Below are 17656 nucleotides of genomic sequence, written 5' to 3'. Positions count from 1 at the left end.
TTGAGGGAGAGGGGGGGCATCAGTTGTCGGTGCATTCGTGACGTTGAAGAAAAAGAATGACAAACTCCTATACTTTCGTTTTCAGGTTTACCCGTGTTTAAAAAAACTTGCGTATACCTGCAATTAAAAGTTTTTTGTTGAAGAGGTATAAGCAAGATTGTGCATAAGCTACTGGACGGATGGAATGAAGAACCTGATCCAGGTTTTTTTTTTACATTGCACGATTGAGTGTTTTGTTCTTTCACATTTTTCCTGATTTCCTTGGGAATAATTCACGGATGATCAGCCATAGTTAGGGGACTGATTTCTATAGGTGTGTGCAGTTTCAGCTCGACTGAATTCAAGGGGACTCTTGGTCCTTGGCGGAGGTATGCGCTCTACTGAGTGCTATAGAACTATAAGAAGAATTGTGGAAAGGATCAACATTTAATGTTCCAGAACAACCACCAGTTTCTTTACATCACTTGGTTTCCTTTCCACTCTTTAGTCTCCTGCTTGCCATTTTATTTGTGACCACCTGCCCAGTTTTTTTTTTGCTTTGCATTTTAATTCTGTGCAGCTGTATGGAGCAGTTACAGGCTAATTAAAAGTGTACATATTTGCGATGCTATTTATGCTGTCATGGCTGTCGAGAGGATCCTAACAGCTGCCTGGAGCACTGTTTCTCCCAGAGACGTGAGCCTGCCGGTGCCGTTTGAGGAGATGGATGTTTGGGCCCTTAAATCAAGTGTAAAATAAAGATGGACAAAGAGAGATAAAGGAGGCGAGGAGGGGATTTTAATTGGAGGAGCCAGGCGCACAGTTTGGACCAGTGAAAGGACGAGTGGAGAAAAAAAAAACGGAGTTGGTATGGCGACCGGGAGCAGACGGCCATGCAGACAGAGGCAGAAGGAGAGAGAAAGGGAGGGATTTGAGGGGAAGAATGAGTGAAACCTTAGTACCTGAGGCGGCGTGGGCTGAGGCCTTTAGCTGCTGGTGCCAGAATGTGTTTTTACGAGCCTGCGGTCAGACAGAAATAAAAGGCAGCCGAGCGGTTGAATGGCATCACACGCACGCGCACACACACGGTTCAATGGCCTCTCAGAAATCACAGTTTGGTTTTATAATGTCACACTTATTCGATGTCTCCAGCCCCCATAATGCAGTGTGACTGAACAAGCGGCGGCCTCTCCCCAGTGGATACAGAGGCAGGGAGTGAGAGAGGAGGTAAAGGATGAAAAGCATTAGGAGCACCTCTGTGTTCTATTTATTGGCACCAAGAGAAGGGAAAGAGGTTCTCTTCTGTTCTTTGGAGGCCAAATACAGATTTTATGGTCAGTTTGTCCAATAGTCGACCTATCACACAATCCCTTTGGTGCCTTTTCTTTCTTTTTATTATCTCTCTTAACTTGTCCACATTTTTCTGCCATTTCCCGTTTCTATTTTCTATTATCAACAACTTACAATGAACTTACGAGCAATCAGAGGGGAGAAGTAAAGACATACCGCTCTAATAACTTGACAAATGACAAAAAATAGGAGTAAAAACCAAGACTGGTGGTTATTGCTTGCAAACCAGAAGCAGGAGAAGGCAGCGATGATTCAGTTAGCAGGGGTTATCTGAGGTGCCTCTTGCAGAGATGTGACGGTAAATGCCGATTGACCACTTAGGACGGCGAGAGATGAAAACAGGAGCAGGTCGTGACCCTGTATGTCACAGAGGATGCAAGGAATAGGCGAACAAAATGAAAATATTCAATCAGTCTTGTCAGGCTCCTGAGGAAGAACACAGGCTCGCTCGCCTATGTACCGTACAGAACGCAGAGAGTGCCGCTCAGTGCCGTTGCTATGGAAATACTGAACAAGTGATGGATTGTTGGAAGGGGCGAAGAAAAATGATGTAAGAGAATATAAAAAATAAAGGATTTGGAAAACTATTTTTCATACTTTCCACAAGAGAAGGAGGTGCAGCACAAAATAATCTCATTTAACTGTTAAATAGTCTTGTATTGCAGCCTGATTGATTTTTAAAGTGGAAATATCACAATTAAGCATGAAATGATGCAGTGAGAGTGTTTGTATTCTCATTAGGAACAACAGCTTTAAAGCTTTGATTTATTCTGTACAAACATGCATGACGAGTGTTGCTTAGACCATACTCACATACACCCACACATACCGTACATGTATGTGCTCACACACACACACACACACACACACTCTGTATACTTTATGTCATTTATAGATTGTGGTGGAAATCGTATCCTGTTTTTTTACCCTATAGCCGTTGCTCCTTGAGCTGTCAGTCACCACGGTGAACAGTCTATATTTGTCAATGTACACGTGTGTGTGTATGTACATGTGTGTCATTGTTCTGCCGAGGTTTAGAGGTCAGTGTGTGAAGGGGACATTTCAGCAGTATATTTCCCAGAGGTCCTTGCAAAGCTCGACTCAATATAGACTTGGTTTGTACATTCTTTTATATATATGTAATGTCCATATGAGCGAGATTACAGGCCGTGTGTGTGTGCGTGCGTGTGCGTGTCAGTCAGAGAGAGACTGTATGTTCTGTCTTTTTCATCATTAGCATTCCTCAGCTTTGATGGACAATGAATGCTTTTTTTATGTGACAGAATTCTGCAGTGTGCGTGTGTATGAGAAGATCTTTTCTCATGGATCGTTGAGATGAGGGGAATATGTTTCCCCCTTCAGTGGTAAAGTGCTTTCAGCACTGTACTATTAAGGGCTATTGTTAACCATGACATGATCAAGGCTCTGGACTGTGTGTGTGTGTGTGTGTGTGTGTGTGTTTGTGTGTCGGTGTCTGCGCTGTTTGCAAGTGTTCATGTGCCAAGTGTTCTTCAGACTCTACCCATTAATAAGGAGTACTCAGCCATGGAGTTCACCTTTTCCCCTATAATTGCTCTCTCTCTCTCCCCTGATCTCTTCCCCTGTCTCCCCCTGAACTGTTCCTCCCCCACCACACACCCACACACCCCCACTGACATGAAGCCTTCTAGCAGTTGACAATCACTTCAGTAATATAACACAGATAAAATTAGGTTTTAGGCAATGATGGATGGATATTCAGCTTTTACTTTAATTCCCAATTCTATATTTTCACATCAGATCTAACTTTTATGGTCAAATATTTTTCAGCCTGTCGATGTAGAAATGAGGTTGAATATAATCCAAAAAAATAACCTCATTAAGTTTTATAGCACATAATATGATCCATAAACATGACTCAAATTCCACGATCATTTTGATCAGCAATCGTGTGTGTGTGTGTGTGTGTGTGTGTGTGTGTGTGTGTGTGTGTGTGTGTGTGTGTGTGTGTGTGTGTGTGTGTGTGTGTGTGTGTGTGTGTGTGTGGAGAGACAGTGGCAGGATCACTTTAACAATATAAAAAGATTTTTAATGTACCATCATTGACTAGGAATTTGTTTTTTGAGACACTGGTACAGACGTTTTGATTACCACCATAAGTACATACGGACAGGTGTGTGTGTGTGTGTGTAAAGCAGCGTTTTATTGCCGTGGACCTCCTCTCTTTTCAAAGGGTGGGAGAGGGAGTGAGGAGGATCATGGGTGGGCCCCAAAGAGACCCCTTTAGAAATGGAGACGCCACTTCAGACAACACGCAGCCCTCACAACATGGAGGGAGGAGGGACGGAGGGAGGAGAGTCAATAGAGGGTGAAGGGAAAGACTGGATACCAGATTTTCCAGAGTTATATGATCATCTGTGTGTGTGTGTGTGTGTGTGTGTGTGTGTGTGTGTGTGTGTGTGTGTGTGTGTGTGTGTGTGTGTGTGTGTGTGTGTGTGTGTGTGTGTGTAGCAGGAGTGGCAGTCGTGTTTGATTTGAGCATTTGCCAGCTAGAATCTAGGTGTTACTCCCTCAGCTCCAACAGCTACATGCTGAAATACGTCTTGGTTTTCGATCAAGTTGTTTCCCAGCAGTGCTTGGGAGGTTGTTTACCAAACACAGATTTAAGTGGAGAGGCTCTTTCTAAAATATATATTACACAAAAGCAGCTATTTACCGTAATCTCACTGCCTGTGTTTACATGAAGAGAAGAGTTTCATCTGCCTCCTTCTCTGTCATTTTGTGTTTTCCTCCCCCTTTGTGCTCTGCTTCGCTCAGTCACACACACGCACTTTATACCTATTTTCACATTCGCCTCCACTGAGCCTTCAGCCATTAATTGTGTCCCAGAGTGGGACCAGAGAGAAAGTGCAGCTGGGAGTGCTGGGTATAACAGGGAGAGAGGCAGGCGAGGCAAGGCTGGGCACAGCATGTTCCCCCTGAGGAGGAAGTCGCTCTGTCGTATCGCTGCCCACATCCATCCGCGGAAAAATCACCTAAAGTCACTGCGGAGTTGCTGCCATCCCTGATGATTTTAGTCATCAGAAGAAAATAGATTGTTTCCTTGAGGTTTCAACTCAGCAGAAGAGTGCATTCGCTAGTAACAAGCAGCAGCAAAGCGTTTCCTATGTTTTAATCTCAATCAGGGGGTTTCACTGCAGTCTACAAAGACTAATGGTTTCTAAAAGATGTCTTATTTTGGCAGTTTGTGTCCCTGAACAGTTTCTCTACAATACAACAATAGAAAAAAAAAACTCTTCATTGCTTTGTTTCACTTCTCTTTCTGTCCTCGGTCCAAATCCTATTTTCCCTTCGTCTGTCCTCTTTTGCCTTTTTTTTTGTAGTATTTCCCAGTTGTACAGAATTTGCTTGGTTTATCATGTTTATTTAATCACCGCTTCAGCTCGGTGTTATTATGTTTCCTCACTTCCCTCTGTATTAATTGCCTAATGTTTTTTCTCTTTTCATCAAACCTTTCCCAGTACAGCGAAGAAAATGACATTTATGGAAAATAATGTAAATGTGTTTGTGGGTGGGTGCACAGTCTGCAATACGTGAATAATTTTGCTAGTCTGTATTATTTTGGTAGTTTAGTGGTTTAAAGGTTTCGGGTGCTGGATTTGTTTTTCTTTGCATAATATTTAGTAAATGTCTCAATAAAGTTTATGAAGGAGCTTGTATTAGTCAGCACTATTAATATTGTATATTGGTTTGTCTCCTCAGTTGACATCGGAGCAGCTCGTGATGCTCCTGGAGCTTCTGTTGGAGGAATCGGAGCTGAGCGTGGCGACGATCCGCACTCTGCAGAGGACCTACAACCCGCACAAGCAAGACGCTGAGGTGAGTCCACACACAGACACACAACACACATGCACATATAGAATGGACCCACACACAAGCGAATGTACAGATGGAGAAACAGGATGACTATCCTTCATCCACAGGGTATGAGGGGAAATGATGTGAATGAAATGTGGCTTCAACATTCACCAGATCTGCAGTTCAACAGCGATGGGAGATTTTTAACCAATGTGTTTGATAGTGCTATTTGTTTTTAGAAAAATGGTGTTCATCCCGTCAGTAAAGTTCCAGAACCTCCACCAAGGCCCAACAGTCAAATTCCACACACTCATAGATACCAGTCCCCTGAATATGACGGATTGTTTTTTTATCAAGATCCATTAATTATTGGTGAAATTCATCCTATCTCGCAATGTTAAAGAAAGTTTAAAAGAAATCCTGGATCCGCCATCACATCTTCCCTGACTCATCTCCTACCCTTCCTCCAAGTTTCAATAAAATTGGTTTAGTAGTTTTTGCATAATCCTGCCAACCTCCTTGGTGCAGGTAAATAAACATCAAGGAACACTGAAGCTGATCTTCCAGCTGTTCCTGGCCCAACACCTTACTATGACACTTTGTTTTTATTTCCTTTAATTTGTCGCCAGTCTGTACGACTCCAAACTCTCTCGATCTCCTCCGGTAATAAAAAGTCTCCCTTCCCATCCCACGACGCAGCGCTCAGTAATGTGTAGTAATTTTCTGCTGTAATAGCAGCTCTCTTCTTTACGGCTGAAGCCCACAAGTATTCGCTTCATGTTTTAGCACAAAGTTTCTTAATGGTACTATTAAAAATGTTTGTGAGTCAGCGTGAGTGTGTCCATGTCTGTTTGTGCTCTTCTGTCTGTGTGTGTCTTTGTGAGTGTGCGTGGACAGATAAAAAGTTCCTCACTGTACAGCTGTGGCAGAGCCCGTAAACTGTCCACGCTAACCCCCATCATTAACACATGGGTTTTCTGGAAGAGAAACATTTGATACATATTCAGTTCTTCACAAGTTCTTATTAGTTATATGAGCTGTTTTGTTGGGGCACTGATGTATATAATGGGGCTCAGATGTTCTACAGGGTGGAGCCAGCTGACACTGATCTAGATTATCTAAAGATGCATTTAATGACCATTTTTTATTATTTACATTCCTCACAAGCCTCGTGTTCAAGTTCCCACAATAAAAAAAACCCTCTTCATCTAAATCTATGTTTCAAAAGCATCCTATGAATCTGAAAGCAGGATTTGTTTCAGAGACTTAACTTGGACTTCTTTAGGTTATAATGATACTCTTCATTTTTCATGATGGACCTCCTGGTCACTCTGCGTTTGCCCCGCGGGTCCAGCGTTAGGCTTTAGGCCTCTTTAGTCCCACTTCCTGGCAGATGAAAGCAGATTTGCCTCCGTAATTTCCAGGAAACAACTTTCAGTGTTTTCTAAAAATACATGGGGCCATTATGCACATAGTCATGCATGGGAAAAAAAACACACATTTACACAAACACTCACACACAGCTGCACACACCTGTCTAAAGGCAATGGTCCAGTCCTAATGTTAGTGATCTCGTTCAGAAGAGGTTAATCACCTACATCTCTTCTTATAAACGTGGCCATTTATTCTCCTCTCTGTCTGTCTGTCACTCTGTTTCTTGCCTTTTCTTTCCTGTCTCCACTTCTCGCTCAGCTTTTCTTTGCCTGAGACAACATCCTCTTCAGAAGATTGATGATTGATCTGTTTCAAATTCCTGGATAAATACAGGACTGAGTGCTGTTCCGCCTCTGGAGCCCCGTTACTGTTTGCCTGGGAGAGAGTGAGAGCTTTTCAGAGTGGATGAATATTGAATTATGGGAATGATGGTGATGGTTTCTGAAAGGCGGTTTGTAAGAATGCATTGTGATCCGACTGATGGATCACCTGAAAATAGAACTTTGTTAAAGGGCCCACTAGTGATCAGTAACTCATCTAATGAGGATTTGACACCACGTAAATGACAAGAAATTTGATATTTAGTCATTTTAATTAACACATTTGATGACATTTTTTTGTTATTACGTCATTTGTTGATCGCCTTGTACATTTCTTATATAGCAGCACAGCACGCTTGACCTCTGTTCTCTGCAAACCTCTCAAAGTTTGATAAAAGGAGCTCGTCTTTGGGTTTTTGTTGCTGTGACGACTGGCGTGCGAGCTTAAGTTTCCCCGTATGTGTTCTGCATGGTCACGTACACAATAGTGAAAGGAAATATGTGGCTGACCGCCGGTGTGCGTGCAGCGAGCTGCTTTGTGAGCGGTGTGAGTGACCATGAATACGTGTATGAGAGTCTGTGTGAGCCCGAGCATGTGTTTGCATGTATGAGAAATGTGTGCGTGACTGCTTTTCATAAGAGCCTCATGTGATGCAAGATGCTGTGTGACCCCTACATGCGCACGTGCATCTCTCTCTCTCTCTGTGTGTGTGTGTGTGTGTGTGTGTGTGTGTGTGTGTGTGTGTGTGTGTGTGTGTGTGTGTGTGTGTGTGGTTTCGTGAGTGCATTTCTGGTTTTGTGGGAGTGTGTCGAAGGCCATCTGTTGGTCAAGCACACTGGGCATATTGTGTGTGTGGTGCACAGGTTACGTTTCCTCCTCCAGTGACTGGAGACTTCACGAGACCACATCAAGAAGCGTCTGGTTCAACCAGCCGCAACATGTGGAGCGGGGGAGACGATGAGAACGAGGGGAAACAGTTATTCAGAAAGGAGTGCCTGAGAGGGAAATACTACAGAAAAAGTCACCTTGCGTTTATTTATACAGCCTTTAATCAAAACGGCTCAAAGGGCTTCACAGGCTCATAGAAGACTGGAAACAAAAACAGCTCCTCAAGTGAGCAAAAACACTCTAATGGGAAAAACTTAAAAACCTTGCGAGGGATTACAGAGGAAGAAATCCCTTCCAGGCCTAATAGGTGCCATTGGGCAAATGACTTGATGGGAAATAATAATGGCTACAAATGGATAGTTGTGGAGCGCGAATGCAGAAGAGGGATAAAGACTTAAAAGGAATAGTTCGACATTTTCAATCGCTTTTTTGCCGATAAAGGGAATAAAGCACCGTGCTGGAGTGCAATATGTGCACAAATCACACTGCGTTTTGTCTCTTCACTCCATGCATGCTTTTGCGTGTCAGTCCTGTGTCTGATTGCAAGATTACTTGTCACGCGAGCGAGCACAAAGTACGTTAGCATGACTTGTAGCGTGTGTGTGTGGACTGGTGGAAGTGTAGGGTGAAGCAGGGGTGTGGGTGCAGTAATAAATGAAGGAATGTCACTGTGTAATTGCATGTGCTGTCAGAGAGAGGGGCCCCAGCCAGAGGGGAACGAATACAAAAAAAAAAAAAATAAGGGGGTGAGGAGAGGTGCACCAGGCAGCTGCTCTGCCCCAGGGCTCTCCCCAGGAATGTAACCCAGCGCAGGCAACAGCTGCTGGGGCTTCGCAGGCCAAAAGGGCAGGGATGGCACCAGAGGGCACACACACACACACGCACGCACTATACTTGCTTGTGCACACTCCAACATTAATGAAAGCAAACACACACATATATCAGTGTTCCCTTGTGGGCAGAAGGTAGAAGATACACTTGACTTCCACTTTTTGTCTTTTGTCAGGTCTGCTGTGGGATTTTTTGCAGCTTTTCTGAGCAAACAGACGCCGAGCATAAACAGCAGAAGAGAGACTTTTAAAGTTGGATGAAAGGAGGAAGTAGAAATCCCTTCTGAGACCAATTAAGCTCATGTTTATTTAGTATTTTTCAGAGTTAATGTGAGGATTTAAGTGCGTCTGCTGAGTGAAGCATCGCTCGGTTTGCCTTCATCCTGCTGCATAAACAGGTGGAGGGCAGCGCAACACTTCCAGCACAAACAAGTGAAAGTTAAATAAAACTCCTATTAAGAGTGTTCCCACATTGACACAGAACTCAGGTGGATCATTTGGCTCCTCTGTAGAAAGCTTAAAATGAATCTCTGTACAAGCGCTGTCGAAAAGCCCAAAGCTTGAGCTGCTGAAATAGAATCAATCACTGAAAATCCCACGCTTGGTCACTGTCCTCTCCAAAGGACTAGTTTATTATCCTGAGTGTGGAGGAGATGGTTATGGAGGAGATTGAAACAGCCACAAAAAAAACCATTGGAGGGAAACTGTCAGGCTTTAACGTAGTGACGGTGCTTTAACAGATTTCTCATCTGGACTTTTTTTTTTTTCTCCATCGTCCTTCTGTCTCTTTTATCATCAGTGTGTCTGCGCCCCTAAAACTCGACCGTGCACACGCCTGCGCACGTGCACCGTTGGTCACGTGCACGCTCGCAGCAGATGATGATGGGTGGTGGCTGAGGCAGGGACAGAGCCAGTCTCTGATCTCTCCTGTAACTGCGGCAACAGAGCTCCTATTGATCCTCTGGGAGAAAGGCCAGGCATTAGCTTTCACACACACACACACACACACACACACACACACAAATATACACAAATATACACGCGTGCACACATACAGAAAACACACATAGTCGTGGATTTAAATAGAAGTTCTACACGTGAACTTTGGATTGAGATGGCTCTGTTTCTAAAGCAAAGTTCACGTCAGCTAATCCTCTGATTCTGGATCAACCTCGTCATTGTCAGTGGATCCTGCAGCTTTGTCAGACGAGCTGTTTGTCTTTTGTTCCCGGCTTTGAGGGAGATCTGCTCACATTCATGTTCTAGTGCACTGACCAAAAGAGCATACGAGTAAAATGTCTTCCAACATGGCGACGTTTGGAGGAATCTCTGCCATCGGCACCATCCTGCATGTGGATACTTCTTTGATCTGTCTTTAGTAGTAATGTATACCCTGACACAAGGGTATATTGAATTTGGTAAAGGTTTCATGTGGTTTGAATGAGCAACAGAAACTCAGACCTTATATAACCTCATCAGAGCCACAGACACACTGTGGGATTTGTCATCACTTTTAAAACCTAACTCCTTAAAGCTGGTTTTATTTTAATATCACTGCCTCTTTATGACCTGTGTCTGTGGTCAGATTTACCACAGTCATGGATGACGTGGATGAAATGAGAATTACGATACATTACCTCATCGCTATGCATCCTGCAAACATCTGTGTAATGGTGGGGTTTGATATTCCAGCCAACTTTAAACCCCCGTACATTGAGTGACTTGGTATTGTCTCAGGTGGGATGTTCCATTTGCCCACAGTAAGAGGAGGGCGTATGGATTTCTCGTACCTTTTATAAAATCAACGAAAGGGAAAAGTTTAATATATTTTTATGGACTCTTTATTTTATAAGTTCTGTGTTGGTCCATGTTATTAATATGCTGCTCTTTCGATTTCAAACTTGAAATCTATATTTGTTTTTCATTAATATGTTTTTGCCTCCAGGTCCGACATCGCTGGTGTGAGCTGGTGGTCAAACACGGATACACTCAGGCTTACGGAGACGTGGAACACTTCCTGGTTCATGACCAAGTAAATACACATATCTTCACTTTTAAAACACTGAGTCATTGTATCACAAAGTAAGAAAAAGAACCATGACCTGTGTGTTCCAGGCCATGGGTGTGTATCTGTACGGGGAGCTGATGGTTCACGAGGATCCCGAGCAGCAGGCTCTGGCAGGTCGCTGCCTCTCATTGGTCCAGGAAGAGATGGACCAATCGGCACGTAGAGTGGTGGAGGAGATGATCTTGTGACGTTTGGAGGTGAAGTCTCATCTTCAGCTTTTTATTCACTGGGTGTCAAACTGTTTTCTGTCTTTTAGCGGAGCTCGTATTTCTAAAGGCAAACCTATGTGCATCATGGGGCCTGATGTTGATACTGATATTAAGGAGTAAATCATTTCCTATTACATATATATAAAATGTCAATGGTTCCTAAGATGTTGTTATCGAACCTTTATGACAAAGACATTTTATTCAGGCATTGTTTACAGTTTAACCATAAACTTAATTATAAATGACTATAAAATTATTTAAAAAACACAAATTCAACCAAATATATAGAACTTGAATTAAGAAAATACCCTTTTTTACGTAAAATGTAAAATCTTTTCTGCATTGATTATTCTGTAAAAAGAAAAGATTTCATAACTGTGCGTATCTGCAAAGATGAACACTGCAACTGATGTACATGTCTTTCTATGGTTGTGAGGAAAAAACTTCAGTGCAGGGACATTTTGGGCCGGTCCACTTTACTTCAAAGGGTTTTTTCATGGTTAAGACTTGGTTTTAAGGTTAGAATTAGAATTAGGTCAGAGTACGAGTGTCCTCACAACTAGGGATATATAAATGTGCGTGTGTGTGTGCGTGTGTGTGTGTGTGTGTGAGTGTGAGTGTGAGTGAAAGGCTCATATTGATTTACATCAGCCAACAGATAAATTGGTCGGGCTCGACATATTTCATCAGTATTCTAATAGTTTGTCTCTCGACGAAATATAGTGTGAAACCAGATGCTTTTTAATTGGCTGGTGCTTTTATACTTGAACCATCTGTGGTGATAAGAATCAGTAACATCCCTATAATAAAGCTTGGATGGGCGTCAGATAGGAAACAATGATCTGCATCATGTGATCGTTTCAAATCGTCTTGTTTTCCTTCTTCTGTCTTGAAGTATTTCTACATTTTAAAGTCAATATTTTATCTCGCATCTGACCTTTTAATCTGAAATGGCTTCTGTGAAAAGAAAGCTTTGTGTTGGACTGATCCTGATTCCATCTGCCCCAGCGGACAGTCCACACTTGAGTCACTTGGCTACCTATACAGCACATTCCTTCCTGAGCCCACTGAGTGTGTGTGTGTGCGTGTTTGTACACTCAGAATGGGGCCTTTTCCGTGGTTTCACAGCAGCGCCATCAGGATGTGTTTGTCAGAGAAGGAATTTGGGAATGTGTTCCTCAAACAAACGAGGGAGGGAAGAGAGAGAAAGAGAGAGAGAACGGGTCAGCAAGCATTTTCTGAGGGGCTGGAGACGGACTCTGCTCGATGGAGGGTGATTTTTATCCTCTTGACCTTGAAATTCCTCCCATGTGTGTGTTAGTGTGTGTGTGTGTGTGGGGGGGGGTCTATGCGGAACCACAACTGTCAACCAGTGGGCTTTTCTGACGACTCTGAACAGTGAGGGGTTTATTGGTCTCACACGAAATTTATGGTTTGGACAGACAGACGGACAGAAGAGGGAGGAAGAGGGAGCGGAAGGGAGGACCTGAGTGGAGACAGGTTTCTTTGAAGCCGCTGATCTTTTTTTATAACAGACCTGGAACCACCTGTGAATAATGAGAGCAGGCAATTACATGGCTCTTGTCTCAACACTACCAGTACAGTAACCCCGGCTATTCCTCAAGGCTGTAAAACACAGTGTTATATACAATACACTATGGATATATTACTGAAATTACATTAATTTTTTTAAATATCTAGGTTTTTTTTCTCTGCAGAATTTCACACTCCAAAACTAATCTTCACATTTTTTGGTCCGCCCAACAGACCAGAAACTATTTTACATCATTGTGACTTTAGAGGAAAGCAGCTAATCCTCATTTGAGAAGCTGAAAGAAACAGCAAACATTGGGAATTAAGTTATTAACAGATTTTAAAGATCGTCACAGTTTAGGTTTCGGTTGATTTAATCAGATTTTGACTGGAACGTCCTCCCGGAAACGTACACGGTGGTACTGGGAAATTCTTGATATCTCCTCCCTGCCTTCTTCAAAGACAAGGGAGAGGAGCTCAGAGAGAATACTGAATTACAAAGAAATTGTTCTATGCATTACTATAATGTTACAATACAATGATGTAATTGAATGTGTAATTTAAGGTAGGATAAAAACACTTTTTATTGGATTTGTAGAAATCCTCTTCATGCCCCGATAGCCATCGATAAATAAAGTCATCTGAACTAAAAACTGAAAGAGAAGAAGCCGGTGTGTGTGGCCCTCGCAGGACAGTGATCAACATGACCAATCATTTCATTCGGACATGATTAAATTATGAGTTGGCGTACCTGTCTGTCACTAACCAGCCTTCCTGCCCGTGCTCTCACTGCACATGACCAGACGTTAGCGAGTGAGTCACAGTCGCACATGTTCATGTGTTACAGGGACGCAGCTTTGACGAGAGAGTGTAACCTGCTCTTGCAAGCAGGATTACCAACCCTAGCTTTAACGTACATTTTAGTAAGATTTTGATAAAATGTATATATTGCTCAGTGTTCTCTGATTTCTTAACCTCCCACCAGTTCACACATAATCTATTTGCTGCGTTATCGTCCAGCGTGTCCCCCAGTTCAGTGAGCGTGAGGTCAAACCAGGCGTCTGCGACCTCGGTCAACACAGGCGACGTCGAGAGGCTCGTCCACATCAACCTGAGCCTTACACCTTCTAATTCTTTTTTTAGTCCGAGGCCGAGCCACCACATGACGGCGTTTTATCTTCAGACACACACACACACACACACATTTGCACAGGATGTTAAAGGCTTTCTAGACAAGTGCTCAGCATCTGGCTCAGTCCTGATAAATCTCTCTCTCTCTCACACACACACACACACACACACTTTCGTAGCGCCTATCTGTCTGTGCCTGCAGATCTCTTGTCATCATCCTTCACCCCCTCGCTACACCCCCCTGTGGAGCCGCCCCACAAGTACAGGAGGAATGAAATGGGGCAGCAAAGACCGAAAAACAAAACAAGAAACAGAACACTTAGAGATGAATGTCCTAACTTTTACTTTTGCCTCCCACCGGGCCGAAGCAAACAAGCCTCTGTAAACATCGATGGATCACGGTGGTCAGCTGAGCTCGGGTCCAAATCTCTCTCCAATTAAAATGATGGATGAACAGATCTCCTCGCTGCTGTTGCATATTATACTGTGGGGAGATGGATTTACGTTTTACTGTCCCCCCCCCATCCCACTCCCACACAGACACACACACAGACAGGCACAGACAGACCACAGTACAGTGGGATCAAGCTGAGGCGGCCTGAGAGGGTTTAATTGAAAACAACATGTCTCTCAAGGCACACTCCCTCCTCTGTGTTTTTAGACCTAAAAGCACAACCCTTTAAAAAGAGAAGGGTGGTCTCTCCCTCTCATTCTCTCATCCCCCCCCCCCTTCTTTCTTTCTTTCTTTTCCCCCCTCCCTGTTCACTCTCTCGTTCTTTTCTTCCCCTGGTACATGCCTTTGGAATCCCTCTTGATCCACTTAATGAGGGGCATATCGCCGGGTTAGCCAAGCGTGGCGAATGGGAGAGGAGGAGAGGGGTAACCAAGGAGCTAGTGTGCGAGGAGAGGGAGCGAGGAGGATCTACAGGTCCGGTCCTCCATGACTTGGAGCCCTGATGGCAGACACGAGGGAGGGAAAGAGAGGGAGAAAGAAAGAACAAAAAAAATAAAAAGAAAGGTTTTTCCATGTGTGAGTGGTGGCAGGTTTAGCGGTGGACTGGACCTGAGGACGTAGCAGGAAAAAAAAAGCGAGAGAGAGAGAGGGAGGAGATCTTGTTCTTTCATGTCTGAGCTGTGAGGGTTCCTGGCGTGCTGATTTGTGACTTATGATAAAATCACATTGCCAGGGATTACCACACAGCCCTGACCCAGCCGGCTGCTATGGTAACCAGAGCCCCCACTACACACACACACACAAAAACACACTCATTCCCCCAAAAAACTTAAAAAAGACATGATTATCTAAGAGTGTGATTGTGTTTGAGGAGCTGATGATTTTGAAGTGCGGAAAAGAAAAAAAGGATGATGAGGGAGCCAGAGGGCCAGATGTGGGTGTTTGGAAGAAGTGTAGGAGTGTGTGTGTGGGTGTGTGTACGTATGTGTGTACGTGTCAGTCAGACAGACAGGCAGCGTTTGTATCCTCTCTCCAGCCAGGCACAGAGCTTAGCTGATTGGTGAACAGTGATTGATTTCCTCTTTGTTCACAGTGGCTAAGTTCTGCACCTGAGGAGAGCATGACCCAGACAAGCAGACAAGAGAAGACAATGAGCGGGTGTGAAAGAGAAAGATTCTGTGGTGTGTGTGTGTGTGTGTGTGTGTGTGTGTGTGTGTGTGTGTGTGTGTGTGTGTGTGCGCGCATCCTCTTTCACCTTTCCCTTCATTCTCTTATCTCATTTCACTCCTCCCCCCCTTCCTTTCTCCTCATCCCACATTTTCCTTCAACTCTTGCTCAAATGTGAAAAACCTTCCGCCCCAGACCCCGTCTCACCCAGACGAATCAAACCCCTCCTGGCATATTCAAAACCGCTGGGCAACGTTACTAATGAGCTGCACTTTGTGTCTGTTGTTCTTTCTGCGTCTTTCATCTTCCCTCCTTGCTCTTGTACTCGCCCCTCTCCACTTCTGTCTCGTTTTAGTTAAGTAGCGTTATTTTGCAGATGACGCTGGTTGCACGCTCCGTAGCTCTATAGTGAAGGTGAGAGCGAGGAAACCTCAGGAGAGAGACTGTGCTTCCAGTGCTAATGAGGCCTGGGGAGACTTAATACTGCTGACAGATATTTCATCAATCAGGGACCAGTTGCTTTTAATGCCTTTTTTCAAACGTGTCACCCAATCGCGGATAAAAGGTTTTATCTGGTTCGGGTTAGTTGGTTGTTAGGCTCTGTTTGCATGTTTGGAAAAGACCATCACACGCCAGCTGATCACAACGGCTCATCAGTTCAGTTTAAAGAAATAATATGTGACAATGTCTAAAAAAATTGTTATATTTTGTTGACTCGTGAACTTAAATAATCTCAAATGTTTCCAACAATGTTCAAACCCAGAAATATCCACTATTTTATTTAAGGTAACGTTTAATTGTGATCGTCTTTTAATTTGGTCATGTTGGCCTCGTCTACAACTTCCTCGTAGCCAGTTTGCCAGTTGGCTGTTTTTTCCTCTCTCTGATTGTATTGGTCACTCGTACTGAATCAGCATTATTCACTGCTGTTTACTGTGTAACGTGAATAAAACACAGGACCTCCCACGTGAACACGATTTGCACTTGAGTCCCATCAGATCGATTTTCATCGGCAATGGCAACAACTCCCATAATCCCACACGGTTTCATGATGTCATCAGACTAGCTCTTTTGTTATTGTTTTGACTGAGAGACCTTTAGCGGCTGAAGATACATATTGTACGTTTAAGTGAACCAGATCTAAAGAGATTCCAGAAACAGCAGAGTTAAAGAAGGTGGACAGGATGATCATGAAATCTGTTCTTAAAATCATCCTTCTAGCTGTAAATCAGTTTGGCAGTGAAAAGTAGCGTCTGTACGTCCCCGGCTGATCTGTATTGATTTCTGATCTAATCTCAGCTCGAGGAAGGAGGGATCCAGACATAAAGCAGATGGATTCTCACACTGTGCATGAAAACAGGACTGAGGCGCCACCGATGGAAATCTTTAGATGATTTCAGAGCCTTCCATCACTTGGGTCTGTCGGTGTCATTTTCTGGGTGAATTGAAGGGTAACCCTAACCCTTTTGAAAATAGATTTACTTTGCGAGAAATGCTTTTACTGTATCGTCTCAGATAAGAGAAAGAAAAAGCTGGGATCCCGGAAAAAGGGAAGAATTTGGAATAGGGTCAAACCACATGCCTTGTTTCCAGTATTACAGCGTTTAGTGAGGGAGCGTTCTGGAATCAGTCGATAAGCTTCATTAATAAAAACTAAGGAAAAGGTCCTTACCAATATGTGCATGTTTATCATATTGTTTATTTACATCTGCTCCATCTGCCAAATAATGATCAATACATTTTCGTGCGTAAACCTCAGAAAAACAAATTCAACAAAGAATCATGTACGACTGAAAGTTTCCAGTATTGACACAAAGCAACTGAACATACAAATGTCTCTTGAACGTGGGCGTCCACCTTCATTCCACCTGATTGTAATGCAAATCAAAACAGTGACAGATGGCTGTTAATGTGTTTTAAAACTGGCCCGTCTTTTTTGAGCGATCAGCACCGGAGCCCCGAGGAGGTATTATTACGCTCTATATTCACCACGACAAAATGGCGACTAAGCGGGGACAGATGTGTAAATTAGAAATGAGGGCCATGTGGAGCCTGCCATTTTTAGACCTATATTTAGGGCCTGTTAAAAGAGTAATGACCATCAAAGGCCTGTAGAGGAGAGGAATAGCGATCAGGGCCAGTATCTGAAAGGTGATTTATTACACTCTAATGGGAGGGAAATGGTGCTCGGCACATCAAAGCACGAGGCAACAGGGAGGAAGACACCAAAAATAAACTTATTGAGCTCCCTCCATCCATCCTTCCCTCCATCCCTCCTTCTCTACACGCAGCCACACTTTGACCATGTGAAGCTGCTGCATGAGACTCCATTGTATATGCAGCTTCCTCTATGTAAACTCGTGCAGCATGTGGGGGTGTGGTCTTAAGAAGGTTGTGGAATGTGATGCTGATGGATTTATATCTAGATTTTTAAGATCAAAATCCTAAAATAGTC

General features: G+C 43.5%; 1 protein-coding gene across 1 annotated transcript in view; it reads left to right on the top strand.

Moving 5' to 3' along the window:
- The window catches only part of aopep (aminopeptidase O (putative)), a 70450-nt gene that overhangs the window by 51407 nt on the left and 1387 nt on the right, over positions 1 to 17656 (top strand). The window contains exons 15-17 of the mRNA XM_034595263.1: positions 5071 to 5187; positions 10585 to 10671; positions 10755 to 10904. Coding sequence (XP_034451154.1) covers positions 5071 to 5187; positions 10585 to 10671; positions 10755 to 10895 — 345 coding nt within the window. The 3' untranslated portion in view covers positions 10896 to 10904. The remainder of the gene's footprint in view (positions 1 to 5070; positions 5188 to 10584; positions 10672 to 10754; positions 10905 to 17656) is intronic.

This window comes from Hippoglossus hippoglossus, chromosome 9 (assembly GCF_009819705.1).
Source record: "Hippoglossus hippoglossus isolate fHipHip1 chromosome 9, fHipHip1.pri, whole genome shotgun sequence".
Taxonomy (NCBI): Eukaryota; Metazoa; Chordata; class Actinopteri; order Pleuronectiformes; family Pleuronectidae; genus Hippoglossus; species Hippoglossus hippoglossus.
The sequence above is the reverse complement of the archived record's forward strand: the minus strand, read 5'-3'. Positions and strand labels throughout refer to the sequence as shown.